This window comes from Beauveria bassiana (assembly GCF_000280675.1).
Source record: "Beauveria bassiana ARSEF 2860 unplaced genomic scaffold BBA_S00024, whole genome shotgun sequence".
Lineage (NCBI taxonomy): Eukaryota > Fungi > Ascomycota > Sordariomycetes > Hypocreales > Cordycipitaceae > Beauveria > Beauveria bassiana.
The window spans coordinates 268069-289756 of record NW_007930859.1 but is presented as its reverse complement, the minus strand read 5'-3'; the positions used below and the strand labels follow the sequence as shown (position 1 = coordinate 289756).

The window sequence follows — 21688 nt, the reverse complement described above, 5'->3', positions numbered from 1 at the left end:
TCGACTGCTACTGACACTGGAAGCTCCTCTGCTACTGCCACGGAAACTGGCAGCTCCTCTGCCACCGATACTGGTAGCTCCTCTGCCACTGACACTGGTAGCTCCTCTGCCACTGATACTGGCAGCTCCTCTGCCACTGACACTGGTAGCTCCTCTGCTACTGACACTGGCAGCTCCTCTGCCACAGACGCTGGTAGCTCCTCTGCTACTACCACTGCCACTTCTACCACCAGCTGTGTCACTGCCCTGCCAACTGTCTGTGCCACGACCCTGCCCCAGGCCTGCCAGGCACTGGGCAGTGTCAGCGGCCTTGCGCTTCTTCCCCTGGTTCCTCTATGCACCACTGCTCTCGGTGCCTATGCTACCGTCGGAGGCATCGCGACGTGCCTGTCCGCGAGCATCACCCTCACCACCTCGGGAGCGAACCTTCTCGCTTGCCTGAACGCAGCCACGCCAACAATTTGCATCTCCCAGCTTCCGGCCCCGTGTCTCGCCATCGGAACCGATCCCATCACCCAGGCGCCGCAGAATGTCGTTGCTTGCACCGCAGCCCTCGGCCCGTTTGCTGTTGGTACGGCTCTCAACTGTCTCCAGCAGGCCATCCAAAACCCCCTGTCTATCCTGACGTGTCTGCGATCGAGCATCGGAGTGGGAGACCCGACTGAGCAGATTTGCACGTCGGCTCCGGTCTCCTCGACCATCGTGACAACGCCGGCTAGCACGGCGACTGATGCGTCGTCGTCGTCGTCTAGTGCCACGGCGGATACGTCTGAGACCAACACCTCGGGTACATCCGCTAGTGAGACAAACACCTCAGCAGGAACATCGGCTAGTGAGACCAGCACTGCAACGGATTCGTCCGCTAGTGACACTAGCAGCTCCACAGAGGCAACTTCCACAACAGAAACTTCTAGTACTGAGTCCAACACTTCGACGGCAACCACCACGAGCAGCAGCTGCGTACCAACCACACAGGCGCCAGTCTGTGCCACGGGGCTGCCCGCACCATGTGCTGCTCTCGGCTCTGCCAATGGCCTCACTCTGGTTCCTCTCCTCCCTCTCTGCGCCGCCACCCCCGCCGGTCTTGGCGCTACCCAGACGGCTGCATGCCTGGCCACGACCATCACCTTGACGACCGTTGGTGCCGACATCGTCGCGTGTCTCAACCAGGCCATCAGCTCGGTCTGCATTACCTCGCTGCCTCAGGCTTGTCTTGACATCCCTACCTCACCTGCCGTCAACCTCCCTGGCAATGTTGCCGCCTGCACCACGGCCCTTGGTCCGTTCCTCGTCGACGCCGCCGCCACCTGTCTCACCACGGCCATCACCGATCCCTTGAACGTTCTGTCGTGCCTGCAAACGGCCATCGGCCTCGGAGATGGTAGCGGAGGCTGCCCTACGTCGTCGATAAACACAACGCCGGTATCGACCGCCGCGACCGCGAGCTCTACTGATTCCGTTGCGACGACCTCGTCGACAGAGGCCACGAGCTCGGCGACAGACTCTGCAAGCTCCACCACTTCTAGTGATGCTAGCTCGGCCACGGATTCTACGAGCTCGACTACTGCGAGCGAAACGAGCTCCTCGTCGGACACTGCGAGCTCGGCGACAGACTCTGCAAGCTCCACCACTTCTAGTGATACTAGCTCGGCCACGGATTCTACGAGCTCGACTGCTGCGAGCGAAACGACCTCCTCATCAGACACTACGAGCTCGACCACGCCCAGCGAGACCAGCTCGTCGACGGACACCACAAGCTCCGCCACGTCCACCGATACCACTTCGTCGACGGACACCACAAGCTCCGCCGCGTCCACCGATACCACTTCGTCAACGGACACCACAAGCTCCGCCACGTCCACCGATACCACTTCTTCGACGGATACGACTTCGTCGACGGATACCACAAGCTCTGCCACGTCCACCGATACCACTCCTAGCTCGACTAGCTCGTCGACAGACACAACAAGCTGTATCCCCACCCCCACCGGCCCGGCCCCGTCTGCATGTGTGACTGCTGTCCCAGCCGCCTGCGCAGCCATTGGCAGCCTCAACGGCCTGGCGATTCTGCCCGCTCTCGCCGGATGCACCCTCGCTCTCGGACCGTATGCCATTGGAAACACCGCCACCTGCCTGGCCACGAGCGCCATCAGCTTCACCGCGAGGGGCTCTGACGTCGTCGACTGCATCCTCACCTCCCTCAGGAGCCGCTGCATCACCACGCTGCCCGACGCGTGCACCAGGTTGTCCACCGGGTCCGGCCTTGCGCTCATCCCCGACGCTGCCCTCTGCGTAACCGCCCTCGGCCCCTTTGCCGTAGGCACCGCCCTTACCTGCCTCTCCACGTCCTCCATCACCAGCTCCACCTCTGGAACAGGCATAGTCACCTGCCTGCAGACCGCGCTCGGCCTGCAGCCCCCTACCCCGACCAGCGGTGCCGCGTTCTGCACGCCTACGAGCACCCCCGCGCCGAGCTGCTCCGTGGCGGTGCCTTCCGCGTGCCAGAGCATCGGCACGACCAACGGCCTTGCGCTGCTGGTCCAGATCCCGCTTTGCGTCACCGCGCTCGGAGTGTTCGGCGTCGGCAACGCGGCGCAGTGTCTCGTGACGACTGACATTTCTATCAGCTCAACGGGCTCCAACATCCTCAACTGCCTCACGACCGCACTACAAGCGCAGTGCCCGAGAGCGCTACCCTCGGCTTGCACTAACCTCGCTACTGACAACGCTGCCCAGCTGCTGATTGACATTCCGCTCTGCACAGTCGCACTCGGGCCATTCGCTGCCGGTGACGCGCTGCTATGTCTCTCGACGACAAGCGGGCTAAGCGGGCCGGCTGTTGTTTCATGCTTGAATAATGCGCTGGGTATTATTGTTTAATTATCTACTGTACCATCTTTACTTAATTTTCATTAGTTAACTTAATAACTTAATTTATTTTTACTTCTACTTCTAATATTTCTATGCTCAAACAGGTGTTTTGCTTTGGTGCGTAGCTCTCGTCTTGCTTTAGTCGCTAGCAAACAGCCGTTGGTAGCAAACGGGGCAGATGAGATACAGCCATTTACAGGTCTTGCCCAACAAAGGATTCAAAATCTTGATACATTTATTTCGCGCGACCCACGGAGAAACTGTGAGTCGTCGCCCGAGATTTACAAACGCAGCTAAGCGAAGTGAGGATAATAGGAGCAAGCCCGCGCAGGAAAGGAACAGTGAAGAAAACAGACCAGTATTTACTAGGATTCGGGCCCGGAACAAATTATACTTGCCTTCAATTCGACAAGTCATCTTGTTGGGAGTAAATGCAACGGTTTTGTTGATGTGCGAGCATGCTGCTCCCCGGGGCAGGGGGGGTGCATTGCAGGCAGTCGGAACCAAACATCGCCGTCATGCGTCTTTCCGAGCCAATCACAAGCGTCAAGTTCAGCCAGAGTAGATATTTACTTAGAGCAAAGCTCCAGAATCAGTAATTGCACTCTGCGTCGCACCTGGCCATCGAAGCAAGTCAAGCGGGGAGCTCGCGTTTGCAACTGGTATGCCCTTCACACACATCACCGTCCGCAATCACGCATAGCAGCATCATAATAGGCATCGCAATAAACAGAAAAATAATACAAAAGAAAATTTCGAAGTTGAACAAGGAACAAAGGCTTTTAAAATTCTCGACAACTAGGTCCGCCGCCGCCGCCGCCATGACCAGAAGGAAGCAAGGTTTCGCAGCCAAGGATCGGAGCTCCCAATGCAGAGTCGAAACATGGCGCCGCGAAAATCGCATGATAATTTTGAGAGGTATGCCATTTAGTACTCTACCTGAAGAATTCGAAGCGGCCTGCCGCGCGCGGCTTTCGCAGCATCAGTCTCTTCAATTCGAGTGGGAGCCGTCTTGCCATCCCTGGTTGATGGACCGGGGACGGGTGGCGTTGGGGTTCGAAAGCGCCGAGATGCGTGCTGAGGCGGAGCGAAGACTGGAAGGATGGTATTGGAAGGCCCATCCCATCAAGCAGGTTACGAAAACGGTAAGAAGAGCGTTAGCTGGTCATGTTCGTCGATGGCGAGTAGGCTGACTGTCTATAGAAGCGTTCTCCAAGAACATGCAGCAAATCGGCCACCGAAACTAAATCTACTACCAATAACCCGTCATTTCTTACAGAAAATGCTTTTTTTGACATTAAAAAGAGACCATCGCCCGCGCAGACTACGAAAGAGACTGCTACTTCTCATCGGCCACCATCGCAGCTCCCTCCTGCCGCAAAGACTGTCGACCTGACGGCGAGTTCGCCTCGCGCGCCCGCTCGCTCGCTCGCCTTCCGCCTCTTAACACCCGTCAACGTGCCCTGCGCTGCTGCCACGGCCGTACAAGAAGCATCTTGTATTGCTGCCGAAGCTGCCGCCGCAGCGGATGCCGCCGTTGCCGAAGCGCACGCGGCCACATTTCGCGCGTTCACGGCCGAGGCGGCGGGCGACGTCGCTGCTGCTGCGTCTGCGCAGGAGGAAGCTTCGGCGGCGGACGAGAGAGCCCGCTCGGCGTATGGAGCTGCTGCGAGTGCTGCTCGTATTGCCTCTGCATACTCGTCTTGTATCAGCTCGCGAGATGACTTTTATCGGTACTGATAGCTATTACATGGGCTGCACCGGACTCTGCTTCTAGTTCTGGGGCTGCTACTACTGCATTCTGTTTTGATTGGAAAGACAACGCACTCCCCAGAAAATTATTTGCCATCAATTTGACACATTTTTATCAAGTACGATACCTAAATCTTAACTTGTACTGCTTTTCCCTCCAGGCCAATCATGGTTAGCCAACGCAAAAGGTGCTGTTGCCCATCGTCTGGCAGGGATCAAGATTCCGCAAGATAGATAGATATCAACAGTTTCTCCGAGATACTGGTCCGAAATTACATGCCACAAGATACATTTAATTACATCTCTGCAGAACAAGCATCAACTGCTGCTCCCGTGAATATCTAGGGCAGCTTAGATAGGGCATAAGTACCACGCTATTGCACACTCGATCCACTTCTCGCTCATGCGTCATTTCATTTGTTCTTCTAGCAGAAATTCGCCGAAAACACGTAAATCTTTACTCCCTACTACGGCGCTATGGTGTCAAGCTACTCCCAGCACTAACAAACCCTTCCACTGTCGCATCATTTGTTACACCCTTTACAGCTTCAAGATGACAGCACATACGTACATTGTCGTGCAAATGCAATAGTTTCGAGGATTGGTAGTTATATACGAGCTTCTAGAGGCTGATTTCTTATTCACAGGCAGGGTAGTCTCAAGTATAGGCGGTAGCGTAAATGGACGGTTCGCTTGTACTTGACATATAGACAGAACGACTTTAGCGTGGGATTACTTATTTAACAAAGGGGTGTATACGGACTTACATGATATAACTTTAGTATGCTAAAATGGAGCCCCGTTTATCTATTCCGTATATATTGTCCGTCTACTATGGAAGTATCATAGACTGTTTCTTTCGATGTGCAACTCCCAGCGCCGTGACTTTTGGTATCCGGGTTGTTCTAAGTTCCAGCGCCTTTTGCATATAAATCTTTGACGACTGGCCTAACGCGTAGACTGTTTTTCTAAGAGGGTAGGTTTTTACCTCGAGGCAGTGGTGAAGCAGGCTCTTCAGCTCCGGCTAGAGGTACGTGATAAATGAAAACTCGTGTAGGGGTCTAGAATCTAGCCGAAGGACCTTGTGGCATGCTCTCTAGAACCGAATGATAGAGGTCTGGCTCTGTGGATGTTTGCTGTTAGTTGACAGGGATGCTCCCTCTGTCATCAGCGGTCAGGTTTTATTCCGCCTTCTCTTCAGCTGTTGGTCGCTGAAGGTCGACACTTACGTAGCTATAAAGCGGGGGTCTTGATAGAGTATCTGGACGAGATATTCCTTATTCAAGGCTTGATGCAGCTAGAACTCCGTGATCGTGTGTCTCGTCGCTTGCCATCCAGCCAAGGCGTGATGCAGCCAAATCTAGGTGCTTGTGTGTCTCATCGCCTGCTATTAAGCGGCTGTAGGCGCAGCACTGTAAACAACACCTATTGACGGCATGGTGCCTACATTCCAAAGGCACGATATAAAGCAAACCATGGCAATCTCATGGATATCGATACTGTATAATACCTAGATAGCTCAACGACGCATGCTCAATGATATGCGACGATAGGTCTTTACCTTGCCTTCTGCAGGCTACACAGTGCCAAAATTCAGAAATTGCCAGCGCCGTACATAAGCTAAAATTCAGTAAGCTACTGTAATTAGCAGATGAAATTCCTGTGTTATGGCCACGCAGTAAAGGCAACAGCTTCGAGGTCATTAATCGACGAACTTCCCGTGCATAAGAAAAAGAAGCGCCGATGCATGTCAACTTAGAGAGTGCTTTTTTTTTTTTCGTAAACAGCTTCAGAACAAGAGTACAGTTAGCAATCTTAGACTCTTGACTCCTCCAGAAAGGGAAGAAAGTAAATGCCAATTTAGTGCTCGCGAAAAACCTTATCTTGCGAGATCCAATCTTCTTATTCGACGTGGCCACCATGAGCTCCTGACCGTTGAAGCCAAAGTGAGCTAAACCTTTCCTAGCGGTCGGCCCGATCATTATCAGCGTTAGCTACCTACAGCTTTGATAGAAACATGGCAGTCTTGAGAAGAAGAACCCCCGGAGAAACTCTCGCTAAGTTCAAATGTGGGCAGTAGATGAGCCTGGCTAGGTAGCGCCGGTGCCGTCAGCAACTTCTGGCTCCCCCTTCATCTGCCTCAAAAAATCAACGTATGCTTCTGCGGCCTCATGAGTTCCAGCGTCGATGTAGGCTTCTTTGCACCCCAGACCTGCATCGGCGTGGAAGAGGGCCTTCGGTACCGTATGACCAGCTGCCAGATACCACAGCCGGAACTTTGTTCCTAGTGTAGTAAGGATGTAAAGGCCTTGGAGCGAGCGTTCTAAAATGACTGGGATCGCGTAGCTGATAGCCTGCTCCTCAAGTGCTTGAATAGGCTGACCCTCGCGTTTGGCAACATGCAGCAGTGATCCGATTTGAATATCCTGATTGCCGTCAAGCCGCTCAACAAAGGTATCCATCGTCTGCTTTCCATTTGTTTGGTCTTTGTGTACAGGCTGTCTCGGTGCAACGAGCCAGCCTTCATGCATAGGAAAATCTCGATTTAATCTCGGGTTCCAAAATCGGATAGAGTATCCGTATTCTTCCGAGGCACTGGCCTCCATGTACAAACTGTACATGTGCTCAGTATCGACGAGAAAGTTGGGCTCCCAAGACATGATGATTGGACTTGGACAAATGAAGAAGTTGGTAAGGACTTGAGGCCGGATGGTGCTCTATTTTCAGGTGAAAACGTGAACAGCCAAGTAAAGTGTCTATTCTCGAAGAGTTCGTTCTTCACTCCTATTTGCGACTTCGTTCACTGGACACAATGTGAATCACTTGAACTGACTTGCGAGGTTGTAGAGTGGCAGGAGGTGCGGGGTTGCATAGTGACGGGAGGCAGAAGCAACAAAGTACATTATTAGCCGGAGAATTTTCTTGGACTACTCCACTGCTCCGTCCGACCGAGGCTTCCGCCAAGTCTTTATGATTATAAGTTTTCAAATTAACTTATACTAGGTAGATAGCTTTATATATACTACTATATTTCATATATAGATAGCAGTATTATAGTACCAATGCCTTTTCTTAGTCCCTAACGAGAAATCCATTAATAAAGTAGTTTTAAGTATATTTATTATATCTATTCTAGTATATCTATTATTATAATATTTCGGGGAGAAATGTAAAAAGCCTAGAGTATCACATGCTATACATAAGCCTATCTAGTCGGCTATAACAGAAAATTTGCCTAAGGTAAAATCTGTAACAGTAGGTAATCGTTCTAAATCATCCAGGTCCTATCACTAGTTACTGTATATTATATATCGGGATAAAGATTCGTTCGTTACGAGAGGATAAGGGCTTCACAAAGACGATAGCTATTTAGACTGGTATAACAAGGAACTAGGCAAATAACAAGCGATTCTCAACACCACATACTAAATCAACGTTATAAAGAAAACACTGTAAAATTATATAACATACTACGTAGACATGAAATATTAAATAATAAACACTTTTTTTATATTCAGTCTATATATAGCGATGCTAATATTAAACAGCAATAAAGTCTTATCGTATTAGGTTGTTAGCTTAGCTATTTAGATAGTAGGGGGTTAAGGGGTAGACAAAAAACATGGCGGATTTACACTGATTTTAGCGCATGATTAGCAGTGGTTGTAGGTAGACAAGCGCCATGTTTCTTGTCTACCGAGTGGGGGTCAATGTATCACACGATAAAATGTAATCTCGGCACGACGTATAGATTGGTTGATTCAGTTTGAGACAAGGTCAAAAACAGTATGCTCATTATGAAATTGCGATAAACAGAAAGACGAGACAACTCGGTGGATACGAAGTGCTAAGAAGTTTATTTGTGTGACACTCGAGGTCTAGATTGATCGCTAACCTGTAGAGTAAATCACAGACTAGTACACTTGAGGGCAAAACTGGCTGTCGCTTTTGAACAAGAGAAAAAAAATTCTTGTACATTTTTGAAGCATCTGAAGCTTCCATCAATGACAATGAAATGCGACCAATTTTTATGTTACTATGATGATCCAAAGCCTTCATCTAAGGCGACCTTCTGGTCGACATGAGGGAGAAGTATTTACTTAGCCTTATGGCCGTGGCTGCACAGGTGGAGCATAGCGTAGGAAGACAGCAGTCTAGGGAGAGGAATGTACGGGGAAAATGTTTCTGAGTCGTCTCTAGCTAACTACAGGTTGCCGGGGCGAAATTGTTTATTACTTGGTATTTTAGTAAATACAGGATAGTTTCATACTTGATCATTAAGTTAACAACATAAATAAAAAGTATTTAATACTATTATATCCGCTGAAAGCCTTGCTTTCAGAGAAAGCTATACCACAGACGAATATTAGTGACTTACTTGAAGGAACATTATTTGATATACTATGAAATTCACAGCAGTCATCACTATAATTCTCAGCGTTGCGCTTGCGCTTCCAAACCCAGAAGAGGCAGCATTTGTAAGTCATCAGTAAAACCGGTGTAAGCTATGATATGATTAACACAAGATAACCTTAGGATTTACAAGCACGGATTGAAAGAAGTAAAGATGAAAGCACAGCACCAAGACCCTTTGTAAGTCCTTTTAAACAAGCAGATAATAGTATCAGCCACGGGAAAAATTAACGTGACGTAAATATAGGGTGGTCTCATAAACATATTTTAAGTGCCGTTTGTTCGGGGTGCTGGTGCTGCTAAAGCAGCATTAAAGACCTTAGGAGGCATGGCAGAATAAAGTGTTCAAGGGGCTGATAGGGGGAGACTCTTAGATGTCCCATGAATAGTTGCTTCAGAAGGTGCTAGCGGTGTTGCCACAAATTTTCTCAATGAAACTTACGTAGACTTCATTAGATAGCTTACTCAGGCAATTGAGTGGTCCTTGTCCACTTTGTCAGTCAAGTCCGTATACAGTATTTCAGAGCAACAAATATATCAACTCACTTAAAGGCGGTTGCACAAAAGACCAGTCGATACTATCAACAGATCCGAGCAGGCCAGGTTAGGTATGTTACCTCCGTATTCAAAGCTGGTCAGACCTACAGAGAAACCCATGCGAGCTGAAGGGAGTTTGTCAGCGTCATAACTAATTGCTGAATAATAGCACGTGAACGCTGACCAACCTCACTAGAGCCCGTCTATTACACATGGCAGTTACATACTAGGAATTCGATACACATACTATTAAACATCATCGAGGTCGTGCGTTGTAGTCTAAAGATTAGGCAGGAGTAGTGAGAAGTTTTATGTGATTGGCTGTTTCCTACACCCTGTGCGTAACTCTGCTTGACTACTTACTGGTCTCAGGCCAAATTCTCAGCTTACACATGCACACACCTGCGGGGTCGGTTATGATGAAGTTATTTCTAAGCTAGAAGTCCTCCGCGGACTAGACACGGACTTCCGTCTCAGCACCTGTCCCGGACCTAGTAGACCATCCTCTCGGATGTCCGAAGGCTCCGGGGCGGCTCGATAGCTAGGATCTCAATCTACGAAGAGCTACATAATACATATTATTAGCAGCGTTATGTCCTGTAGTAGCTAGCAAGGTAACCACGTACCTTGACGTGCTTTGAGTTACGCTACGATCTAGTATCCACCACGTCCGCGGGCATGCTAATTAAAGTTCTTCTTAGTCGACCCCGCATCTGGAAAGCTGGGGAGAGAGGACTAGAAAAACTGCCAGTTGACGTATTAATAATATGACGTTACATTGGGAAGGTTCTCAGCACAGTCGGTCATCCCAGCTGGTTTGGTTACCAAGAAGTAGCTGAGGACGCGAGTTCCGTCTTTTCGGCAATGTAGGCGCCAGCTACTGGTCTCTCTTTGAAGTTTGTTAACACATCATCTCTGCAGTAAAATAACATACCAATGTACGAACGTGTGATTTCCGTGCGACATATGTATAAAGGCCCGGCGGCTACCCAATCTAGGCTGTTGAAGCAGCCGCAAAAAAAGTCACTATCGTTGTTCACTGGCATCGCTATTGAGCATACTCTGAATCACACTCGTCTGGAACTCCTCAAAAAATTCCAACCATCTGAAATATTTTACCGCTGTCATTATGCCTGTAACAAAGTTTGCTATCCCGGAGAAGTATGACTATCTGGAAGGTTGTGGGGCCTATCACCAGTACGTGTCACCGTTTTCGTTTTTACATGGAAGACGTCACTCACAAGTACAACCAACAGATCGGAAGCCCTACCAGGAGCAAATCCAGTCGCAGCCAATAGTCCCCAGGTGCCGCCTTACGGTCTCTACACGGAACGTCTATCTGGGACTTCGTTCACAGCACCACGGGCCGAAAACTTACAGACCTTCATGTATCGAACCTCGCCCACGGTCGATCACGGCCCATTCATGCCCTATACTGATGACAGGCTGTGGTCAAAGCCAGAAGGAGATCAAAAGCTTCTCATCACTCCTAACGTCATGAAATGGGATGCCTTTCCGGTTGGAGCAAAGGGAGACTGGGTCACCTCGCAGCGTATGATTGCCAAGGCAGGAGATCCTGCTACAAAGACGGGTCTTGCGTATCACATGTATGCTGCTGTCGAAGACATGGCTCCAAACAGCGTGTTTTTCTCTTCGGATGGAGATTACCTTGTCATCCCGCAGGCAGGTACCTTGGATGTCAAAACAGAGCTGGGCAATCTCTTGATTCGACAAAATGAAGTTGCTGTCATTCCTCGTGGTGTCCGCTATCGAGTTACTCTCCCACATGGACCAGCACGAGGGTACATCTGTGAGCTATTTCAGTCCCATTTCACGCTCCCTGAGCTAGGGCCACTTGGGTCTTGCTCTTTGGCCAACGCAAGAGACTTTCAAATTCCTGTTGCTTGCTTCGACGGCCGAGTCAATGAAAGCGGCAACGCAGAGACAGCTCGTGGCGGACAGTGGTCCGTCATCACGAAGATGAACAGCACACTCTTTGTGTGTACCCAAGACGACACCCCTTTCAACGTTGCTGCCTGGCACGGAACATACTATCCGTTCAAATACGATCTAGGTCGGTTCTCGGTCATTGGAAGCACTCTGTACGACCATCCAGATCCGAGCATTTTCACTGTCCTCACCGCCCCATCTCATGGCCAGCCTGGACATGCAGTGGTGGATTTCGTCATCTTCCCACCTCGGTACAACGTTATGGAAGATACTTTCTGGCCGCCCTATAACCATCGAAACATTATGGCAGAGTTTATCGGGGCTATAATCAGTGATCAGAGCCCAGACTCTCAGCCCACGGATATCAAGTTTAAGCCATTTGCTGCTAAATTGACTAATACAATGGTGCCTCATGGGATGGACAAGCCCGTCGTTGAGGCTGCGAGGAAGAAAGTATTGAAGCCTACCAAGGTTGACGACGACGGGTTAATGGTCTTCTTACTGGAGAGCGAAATGATGGTGGGGGCCAGTGAGTACGCGGTCAAAGCTGCCCAAAAGACGGAATGAGATTTTATAGGCAGTGAGCACAACAGATCTCTGTTTTTGTATTTAACTGCTACTTTCTAGAGTTTTCATAAATCCATTTATTCAGCTGTATATGCATTTGTTAAGTTCCTGCAACGAATGACGATTCAGTGTAGGCTCGAAGGAAAACTTTCTATTAGTCTACAAGTTATATTTGTGAGTTTTTGAGAAACAATCACTCAAAGTATGCCCTTATTGCCTGTTGATATTTCTCCCTCATTCATATTTACACAAGCCTCGATGATGGCAATGGAGGCCGTCAGCGGCGCTGTCTCGTCACAGAGGTGAGTGGAACTTGCAGGCGAGTAAAGGGCCTGTCGCAGGCAGGGTAGGTAACAAATGAGGGACAACGGTGTTTTGGCTTTGTGACGCTACCAATGCTCTAGGCGTACATAACTTGCGACCGCGTCCCGCGGACGAATTTTTCTCCAGACGGAAACCGGACTCTTAGCCCTAGCCGAACTCCCGACCGTTGCAGCGCTGTTCTGCAGGTACAAGACAACAACAACCAATTGCTTGACAATAGTGTCCTAGTACAGGTGCCACTATGACTTGGCGCAGACCCAGCTCGCTAAGCAGTGTGGGATAACGTTGCGGGATAGAGACGTTGATTGGCATTCGAGGAGATTGTTAAACAAAGAAATCAAGCAAGTAAAGGGGCTTTCTGACAATGAATAAATAAAACAGAAAAATTCGGGCCTAGAGTTTCCATCATGACACGATATATTCGCAAGAAATAATTTCCAGCATTGGCGTGGCCTCGTGGTGTTTCTAAACCGGCCCTAGCTGGTACGTGATGAGGTTGAGTTTCTTGGCAAAATGAAGCGGGATGAACCGAGACTTTATCGGCCATCCCATTTTTGTTGCCATTTTGGTCAAGATCTACGTTCAGCTTTCTGCAGGCTAGCTAGAGTTTGGGGTTCGGCTCAATAAGTCAGGGTGGCAGCCATCAAATGGAACTAACTATCCGTCATTGCCGTAGCCGGCGATAGCGGACACTACTAGCAGGCGCAGAGAAGCATAAAGCTCTTAGGGCTCCTTCGGGTCGTTGGGGTCGATTTGCTTTCGAACCTCCTATCACCCTTTGCTACTCATTCTTCACGCTTGCTCATTTTTGCCCTTGATACTGTGTGCACAATGATATCTAATAAAGCCGCGTGGATTAAAAAACGCCATGAGCCGATTGAGGTGGAAACCGCCGAGTTATGTCTTCCCGAACGTGGTGAAGTATTGGTTCGCAATGAGGCTATAAGCTTCAACCCAATTGATGCCAAAATTCAAAGGTAAGTACTTGAATATGCCGGTTGATGGGGAACAGCCGTTGGAAAAAGTGCTAACTGTACTGCAGGCTAGACTTGTTCAAGTCAGAGTACCCCCTCATCGGCGGGTTCACGTTTGCGGGGACCGTGATCAAGATAGGCCCCGAAGTTGCTTCCGTCAAACCAGGAGACCGAGTAGCTATTGCTCGCTGGGGCAGGGCCGCAATCGAAAACAGATTCGGAGCGTTCCAGCAATATGCCATTGGCCTGGAGCAAAATATACTGAAACTCGGGCCGGAAACCTCTCTGGAGGATGGGGCTGGTGTCATCGCCAACCTCGCGACCGTAGTTTCTGCTCTGACGATTCATATGGGCTTGGCGAAGCCGCCCGTGGCTGGAATCTCGGAGCCCAACGGAAAGAGGATTTTCATATATGGGGGATCGTCGGCTGTTGGCGGGCTGGCAGTAAAGTATGCCACGGATGCTGGTTATCACGTGGTGACGACCTCGTCACCGAAGAACAGGGCGCTTGTGGAAAAGCGAAAGGCGACACACATCATCGACCATACTCGGCCGAAAGCGGACCTAATTCGAGAAATACAGGCTCATGGGCCTTATGAGGGCATGCTCGAGACTATTGCCTCCCCGGCGGCGACCAAGCTCATGGGTGAGCTACTTCAAGAGACTGGGGGCCTATTCTTCTCGACCGGTCCGACTGTAGAGGACAGCGCACTTCCTGGCAATGTGCAGAAGAAGTGGGCGGGGTACTCTGAAGACTTGGTGTCGGAGGCAAGCAATCAAGACCTGCGTAACTGGTACCTGAGAATCTATCTGCCAGCAGCTTTGAAGAACGGCAAAGTATGGTCCAACCCTCCGTTGAAACTCGAGGGAGGGTTGGACGCCGTTCAGCGGGCGCTGGATCTATTGTATGAGGGCAAAGTCAGTGGATCCAAGGTGGTGGTGAATCCCTTGGATTGATCTGTGCTGCCGGTTCTTTGTTTCTATCATTAAGTATGTTTTTATACAATATGTTACAAGTATTATAATTCTTCTGTTGGGTCCATGGGCGGAAGGACAGCGTCGTGGCTTCATTGTAGTACTATCCGTGGAAGGGGTCCCGGTGGCGATCAACGCAATCCATTCAACCTGAGCCATCAATTGATTGAGTTGGCTTTGCGTTGATGGTTGACGAGCCCCATATAGGTAGCTAACCAGTTATTGAGAGGCTCTGATAGGTTCTCAATAGAGACGTAGTAGTCAACTCCGCCACAGCTACGCGGGGTTAGTTCGGATACTAGTATGAAAAAGTTTTGGTCTGAAGTGGGTATTGAAGAATCATACCCAGCCTCGATTTGAGGCGCAAGTTGCTCTCCGTCATTGACCCGAGAAACCGAGTAACTGCACGGCACTTGCTTGTCTCCACTGGTTGCGTAGGAAAGTTCGGAATAGCTCGCATTGTCATTCATGAGTCACGTTCTACCTATAATAAGATCTACGGCAGATTTTCTATGGAAGATTAGCTGATTACTGTACCCATCACAAAGCTTTGATCCTGAAAAGTACTCCTTGTATTAGCAAGGATTCAAGAAAAAACAGTGTTTATTGGCTGGGAAGACCTGCACTGCCCATATTTCAGCCTCTAAAATGCGAAAATTTACCCTGTCTGATCAGTGAATAATAAATCATAACAAAGTCAGGATACTCATCATCCGGGCCTTATATAATGCCCTCTTGGAACCTTTATTCCGCTAGATTTCATCACATTGCAGCTTCACCTCCAAACTTCTCATTACTTCTAAACTTTGAAAATCAGAGCGTATCACCTAGCACAATCTGGAACAGAATGGGTTTCCTCTCGTCGGCCAAAGCGCTGCTGCTTTCCGCGCCATTCGCAATCCCATTAGCTTCTGGAGTTGCAGCAATGCCGTCGCAACGCAACGAAACGGTTCAACGCGGTAACCCGCTGTCGGACGAGTTTGGTCGATATGTGAAAGGACTTATGGATGAATGGAAGGTGCCGGGCCTGTCGCTGGCTGTCATTGACGGCGATCAGGTGTACACAGAGGTAAGTGCTAACCGTTCAACGACCAATATTTATAAGTGTTTTTTCTGACAAAATTATTACAAAAGGGTTATGGCTTTTCAGTACTGCCAGACACGCCTGTCAAGCCGGAAACACTATTCCTCGGCGGGTCGACCACAAAGGCACAGGTAGGTGCTGCGCTTGCGCACCTCATCTCCACCGGAGATTATGACACGGCTTTTTCTCGCGGCTGGGAAACACCCATCTCTTCAATCATCGAAGAAGATTTTGTCCTAAAGGACGAGTGGGCTACCTCCCATATCACGCTGGAAGACGCCATCAGCCATCGTAGCGGCATGCCTGGACATGACTTTGCGTGGATCGGCACGAGCGACCCTAGCGATGGCAACAACACGCGCAAGACCAACAATACAAGCAAGACCAACAGAGCGACAGTCAGGAGCTTGCGTCATCTACCACTCACAGCTGAGCCTCGAGTGGTCTTTCAGTACTGCAACCTCATGTACATTGCCCTCTCCCACGTCATTGAGACCGTCACTGGCTCGTGGTTAGGGGACGTGCTGCGCAATGTCATCTGGCAGCCTCTGGGCATGAACTCTACGTTTTTATCGTATAGCGAAGCGCGGAGAAGCGGTCACCAGATCGCGACTGGGTATTTCTGGGACGATGAAGCGCAGGAATACGTGGCGGTGGAAACGGATCCGGTCCAGTACTCCAGCGGTGCAGGCGCCATCATCACCAATGCCATTGACTATAGCAAGTGGGTAAAGTGTCTTTTGCATGAGACGGCTCCCTTTTCGGCCGCAACGCACCAGGACATCAAAACCCCGCGCACACTCGAAATCACAGGCGGCGCCTCGCGCAGCTGGCACGTGGGCGACTACGGTCTCGGCTGGAGAATTGCCACGCTCCACGGCAAAGCCGTCTACAAGCACAATGGCGGCACGCAAAACTTTGGTACAAATGTCTTTTGGATGCCCGAGATCAAATTTGGAGTGGTGGGGTTTGCCAACGCCGTGGACAATGGCAACTTTATCAAGGACATTATAACTCAGAAGCTAGCGGAGGACAGGCTAGGCATCTCCCCGAGCGAGCGCCTCGATGACGGCCAAAAAGAGTACGAATCCCCCATTCCCAAACACGTTCAATACTTTTTGTCAAAACTCCTGTGAACCAGATACTGACTATGATGTAGGAGGAAGCGGCAGCTGGAGCAGGACAAGCAAAACTTTAACAACGCGACCAATATCCTATATCCCAGTTATGCCACCAACGGATCTTCTCTGGCAGTCGACTACGACCTCTTTGTGGGTACGTATAGCAACCCTGGTTATGGCAACTATACGTTTGCTGTGGAGGATGCAATGCCCTTCCCCGGCGCGGACTCGACAAACCAGACGTTGCAGAAGCAGCTTGTTGCTACCCGTACGGACCTGATTATTCCTATGCGAATGATTCTACGTCATGTCGCTGGCAACTACTGGGTTGCTTACCTCATACCTATACTTGGATCGGCAGCAAAACGAAGCTTTTATGCTGCCAAGTTTGTTGTGGGGGGAGATGGTAAACCGACTGCGCTTGAGATTACATGGCAAGGTGCTGTTGAGCGCCTGTCCGAGGTGACCACTCGCTTTGACCGAGTTGGCTGAATTGACTAGCTACTGTGACTGGTGTCGTTTGTGTATAGAAGCCAGTTTGATGCTGATATGAGCAAGGGATGTCCAAGTTAGGAAAGGTGTGCGATCGAGATTGCGTGACTACTCAGGTAGATTAGTTTATTCATTGTGTTCAGCAATAAGCACACTGGACCCCACTAAGTAGAGGAGAACAATAGAGGTCAGAATAATTAATCTTGAGAGACAAAAGCATCAATCCGTAACATTAGCACCCACTGCAAAATTTTCCTGGTGGTGGCGGGAACTGCAGTGGCGATTATGGAAAAGCTAAAGTATTACAGGTTAGCGTCTGTCAGGGCACCAAGCTGGTTGATTACACCAAAGGCAACATCTTTTAGTTCGTAGACGGTAAAAGCAGCAACGCTATTAAATTTATAAATTCAGGGAAAAAGGCCCCTGTCCCAACGCAGGCTCTGTCCTAGTCCCGAGCGAACGGTCAGCCACTCCAATCTGGGAATTTACAGATTGACTTTGCGGGGAGGTGTTGGCGCTATAATTCGGATGTACCCGAGTGAGATGCCCGTTTAATTTCCGAAGTGTGAATGCTGGACAGGTGAGTCAAATTGCATACATTGAGAACATTACCATAGCTAGCCTGTGTTGAGCTCAACTGTTGCGATGGCTAGCATACGGATGGACTTTTGCCGAATACTAAATACAGGTAAATTAATTACCTCAGTCAAGACAACGCAATTGTATTGCTTCTCAACATAAGACCCAGGGGCTATTTACAGGCTCCCCACCCACGAGCGCGTAGCAAGCCTCAACGCAGCCAAGCGACGCAACAGCAATGCCCTCGTCAGTTGGTATTGGAAAACATGTCAGTTTTTCATTGGTTTCAATTATTCCAAATTGTTTCAATGAGGAATATAAGCTCGGTCAGGCTCACCCTTACAACGGCAGCCTAATACTAGCAGCCACCATGGCGTCATGTGCACTACAGCACCCTACAAAAGGTTACGTACAGTGGGTACATCTCTGTATTTCAGTGACTGTGTCAACGTTTACAGGGCAGGCATGGTGCTGGCGAGCGAAACATCTGCGACGGGCTGCTGTGCTGGCCAGGCTCAGAGTCTCACTCGAGCAAAACTCCAAGTAGCAAGATGTCGGTCAATTCATAAAGGGGATTTAGCGTGAATGAATGATGTTGAATCATTCTTGCCAACATGTCCACCATACTGTTAAAGTGCTGGCTGCCATACAAAAATCGAGTGACATCAGACAACAGGTAGGTAACTAGGTAGGTACTGCCAACTTTCAGCGGGCAAATACTGCCCCATGTTTAGGTAAGCCCCCCCTAATAAATCCAAAAACTTGCCCCTCACGACACCCTCATCGACTTGGGCCGTGAAAAGTCAAGCATCTGCCCATTCGCAGCCGTCACGTTCTTCAGCTCCCAGTTCTGCACAAAGCTGTCAAAAGTCGCCAGGCGATTGTACGAAAGATTTGCCCAGTCGCACAGCGTCACCTTGGCGCCCGATGCCGGCTGGACCTGCACATCCAGCCCGCTGATCCATCCGGGCAGCTCATAGCCCGACCGCTGCCCGGCCGGGAGGCAATACTTGCGGCCGCTCGTGAGCCCAAAGATGCAGCCGAGCGCCGTGCTGCTCGTCACGACGCGCATAGACTTGGGATGCGAAAAGTCGAGCGTCTCCCCGTTGTCCGCCTTGACGGCCTTGAGCCTGTCGTTTTCTACGGTGCCCTCAAACCTGGCGAGGCGGTTGTACGACAGGTTGTCCCAGTCGGACAGCACCACGGCGGTGCCCGGCGCGGCGTCCACGTACACCTGCTTATTATAGATCCAGCTCGGCAGCGAGTACGGGGATCGCTCGCCCGCCTGCAGGCAGTACTTGTCGTCGTTGTCAATGTTAACGATGCAGCCCAGCGGCTTAGCTGCCGATGACAGCAGCGCGTCGGCGTAGATGCCCTGAATCCAGCGAATGTACTTGGAGACGCGCGCGCCTGTCGATAGCGTGCCATGCCCGCCGTTGGTCGTCGCGATGATGACGGCCCGGTTATCGCGTATCTGCCACCACGCCGAGCCGCTGTCTCCAGGCGCCACGCGCGCCCACGACTTCGACGGCCCGGTTGGCTGAAACGTTGCGCCGATGCCATAGTCAAGCTCAAAGATGCTATCAATACGCCCGCGTCCGTACAGCCGCCGCGCGCCTGACGCTGGAAAGTACGAGCCGCTGACGTCTGTGCCGACGCCCCACGTCCCGTAGCCGACCAGGATCACGTCACGGCCGCGCTCGTCCAGCGCGTCGTTGAGCAGCGGCCGGTCTAGCGGCAGGCCCGTCTTGCCGACGATTTGCGCGCGCGTGGGCAGCTTGAGCAGCGCAATGTCAGTCGAGGCGCCGCCCATGCCCGGGGGCACGTTGACGCGCTCGGGCGGTACGTATGCGGTGCCGGCGCCGGAGGCGATGACGCGTCCGTCCCACGCGGTAAACTGCCGGTTAACGCTTGTCACCTCACCGGTGTAGCCGACGCAGTGCGCGGCGGTTAGGATGTACGTGCTGCCGTCCTTGTCGCCGAGCCAGGTGGCGGTGCAGCCGCCAATGTCGCCGACGACGAGCCACGGCGCGTTGTAGCTGTACGAGCGCAGCACTTCGTTCTTGGTCCGGATGCTGTTGGGAATGTCGGAAAGGTCGCCGCCGTTGGCCTTGAACGTCGCCTCGTCGATGACGATGGGCGTGGCCGACGACAGCCGGGCGAGAGCCGCGGCGAGCGAGAGACTCAAGACGGGTTTCATATTGGGGGGCAGCAACAACCAAAAGACTGTCTCAAGGATGACCTACAGAAGGAATTGTTTTGGTCAAGGATGGGACCTTGAGACTTGAACCCTATGAGCACCAGGGTTGCGTGGACAATGAAGCCATGCACGCGCAGACACTGCCTTCTTATAGGTGAGCTCCCGTGTTCCTAGAAGACCTCTGTTCTTCCACCGTAGTGCCCGTTACCTAACTAACAAGACCAGCCTCTGTTCTCCCACCGCAATACCCATTACCTAACAAGAGAGGCCTTGAGAGACATGCGTCTGTTGTGCGTTCCTATGCCGACCGCTCATCCCGCCTCGCCCTCTGTCCGAATTCCCACCTGGTGGAGGTATAAGACCTAATATCAGCCTCCCTGTATCACTCGATTTCGGTCCCGGCAGACCATCTCATGCCCTGGGCTGACGGTGGCAATGCTGCTTTTGGGCGAATTAATCGCATCCCATTATCCCCACAAACAATGCCGTTTATGTTGCCAAGTTTCTGCGGGGATTCCGACGCAATGTCTTGGCCGAGAAAAAGAAAACAAACTGACACAACGCGCTCCAGTACCTCAACTACCGAAGTTCGTGGCGTATGCTGTCCCTTGTAAAACAATGTCTTGTTGCCACATTGCTCTACATCCCCACAAACCGCCTCTACGGCTAAAAACTATCGCTGGTCTTTGCTCTCGTCGTTGAAAACGATTGCGAGGGCAATAGTTGTCGCAGGGAGGACGCTGACGCTGTTTTTCTTTTTCGGCCAGGTAAAATGAATTGAGGAATCGACGAGAGCTCCCGCGGAGTTGACGCGATCAGGGCGCCGGGTTCCATCCCTACAGCCCCCTTAATATTGGTCATGGGGTGCCTTGATCCGCTCTTGCATGCCCGTCTTTTGTGCTTCTCAATCCATGACCTGAATCATACTTGGCCGAGGTAAGCGTACTATTCTGTGTGATGGCTCGTTGGGCACGAGAACAAAGACGGCAGCGTTTTGAAGCAAGCTGCCCATCGCGTGCCGGCTAGCGGCCAAAGGATTGCTGACACTTGAGCGCGGGTACATCTCTGATGTATTTCTTCGTATGCGAACGCGAGATTGGGTATTGACGTGATGGAGCTCTTTGACTATATTTACTAGTCGGAGAACAACCTCGTTGCACCTAGATGCACTAAATGACGGCATCACCTAGTCGCGAAACGTCTTCAAGATCATTCCTCAGACGTCGTCACATGCCACCAAAGCCTTTAGACAATCTCGAACGTTGTAGCCGCGTGCAGACAGGCCGTGGAGGAATTGCAGGTGCATCTGCAGGACTGAATCAGCGACACGCAAAGCAAAAGTACACCGAGATGCTGTCTATTAAGTCTATCTAGGCGTTAGGGTCTACACCGCAACCAGGCTCCGCGTATATTTACTATGTATAGTATTTACGTTTGTTTTGTATGCCTGTCAGGTAACTCTCTCCCTAGCCGAAAATCAACCCCAGTCCGATGAAATACATCTTCGCCCCTACGTCGCCCCCCTTGTCGGTACCAGCTTGGCATACAATACTTACCCATAACACTTAGTAATCGCAATATCTTGGTTGATAGTTGACAGACGCTCTACTTGGCCACACATTTTTCTTTTTCCAAGTATTCCCTACAGAGGACATGTGGCGTATGCAGGTGCGGAAACAATGTCTTGCTGCAGATGAGGGGCAAGGGTTCAAGGAACTGACTTGTCGTAACTAGAGAAACTGATTAACCTTTTCCTGGTCTTAAGCGCAATGATTAAGGAAGAGAGAGGCAAGTCCGTCGCTGCTCTCACAGCTTCGGCCAGGCCGTCGTCGTCGTACAACCTCTCCCA

The 21688-nt window shown here is 50.7% G+C and overlaps 8 protein-coding genes across 8 annotated transcripts in view; 6 read left to right on the top strand and 2 right to left on the bottom strand.

Moving 5' to 3' along the window:
- Positions 1-2880, top strand: part of BBA_07376 (uncharacterized protein) — a gene marked incomplete at both ends in the record, with an annotated part of 3789 nt that extends 909 nt beyond the window's left edge. Inside the window, one exon of the mRNA XM_008602473.1 lies at positions 188-2880. Coding sequence (XP_008600695.1) covers positions 188-2880 — 2693 coding nt within the window. The remainder of the gene's footprint in view (positions 1-187) is intronic.
- Positions 2881-3692: 812 nt separating this feature from the next.
- BBA_07375 (uncharacterized protein) lies at positions 3693-4611 on the top strand (the record flags this gene model as incomplete). The annotated part of the gene is made up of 2 exons (XM_008602472.1): positions 3693-4016; positions 4177-4611. The coding sequence occupies 2 exons, from the start codon at positions 3693-3695 to the stop codon at positions 4609-4611; spliced, it is 759 nt and encodes a 252-aa protein (XP_008600694.1).
- A 2102-nt stretch (positions 4612-6713) lies between these two features.
- On the bottom strand, positions 6714-7283 carry BBA_07374 (uncharacterized protein; the record flags this gene model as incomplete). Its single annotated transcript, XM_008602471.1, has 1 exon — positions 6714-7283. One exon carries the CDS (start codon positions 7281-7283, stop codon positions 6714-6716), a length of 570 nt encoding a protein of 189 aa, XP_008600693.1.
- A 1743-nt stretch (positions 7284-9026) lies between these two features.
- Positions 9027-9307, top strand: BBA_07373 (uncharacterized protein; the record flags this gene model as incomplete). Its single annotated transcript, XM_008602470.1, has 3 exons — positions 9027-9101; positions 9160-9216; positions 9284-9307. The coding sequence occupies 3 exons, from the start codon at positions 9027-9029 to the stop codon at positions 9305-9307; spliced, it is 156 nt and encodes a 51-aa protein (XP_008600692.1).
- A 1395-nt stretch (positions 9308-10702) lies between these two features.
- On the top strand, positions 10703-12090 carry BBA_07372 (homogentisate 1,2-dioxygenase; the record flags this gene model as incomplete). The annotated part of the gene is made up of 2 exons (XM_008602469.1): positions 10703-10770; positions 10830-12090. The coding sequence occupies 2 exons, from the start codon at positions 10703-10705 to the stop codon at positions 12088-12090; spliced, it is 1329 nt and encodes a 442-aa protein (XP_008600691.1).
- A 1155-nt stretch (positions 12091-13245) lies between these two features.
- On the top strand, positions 13246-14345 carry BBA_07371 (alcohol dehydrogenase; the record flags this gene model as incomplete). The annotated part of the gene is made up of 2 exons (XM_008602468.1): positions 13246-13391; positions 13457-14345. 2 exons carry the CDS (start codon positions 13246-13248, stop codon positions 14343-14345), a joined length of 1035 nt encoding a protein of 344 aa, XP_008600690.1.
- An 865-nt stretch (positions 14346-15210) lies between these two features.
- BBA_07370 (penicillin-binding protein) lies at positions 15211-17060 on the top strand (the record flags this gene model as incomplete). The annotated part of the gene is made up of 3 exons (XM_008602467.1): positions 15211-15432; positions 15498-16528; positions 16607-17060. 3 exons carry the CDS (start codon positions 15211-15213, stop codon positions 17058-17060), a joined length of 1707 nt encoding a protein of 568 aa, XP_008600689.1.
- Positions 17061-18408: 1348 nt separating this feature from the next.
- On the bottom strand, positions 18409-19839 carry BBA_07369 (peptidase S1 and S6, chymotrypsin/Hap; the record flags this gene model as incomplete). The annotated part of the gene is made up of 1 exon (XM_008602466.1): positions 18409-19839. The coding sequence occupies one exon, from the start codon at positions 19837-19839 to the stop codon at positions 18409-18411; it is 1431 nt and encodes a 476-aa protein (XP_008600688.1).
- Between the last annotated feature and the right edge of the window lie 1849 nt (positions 19840-21688).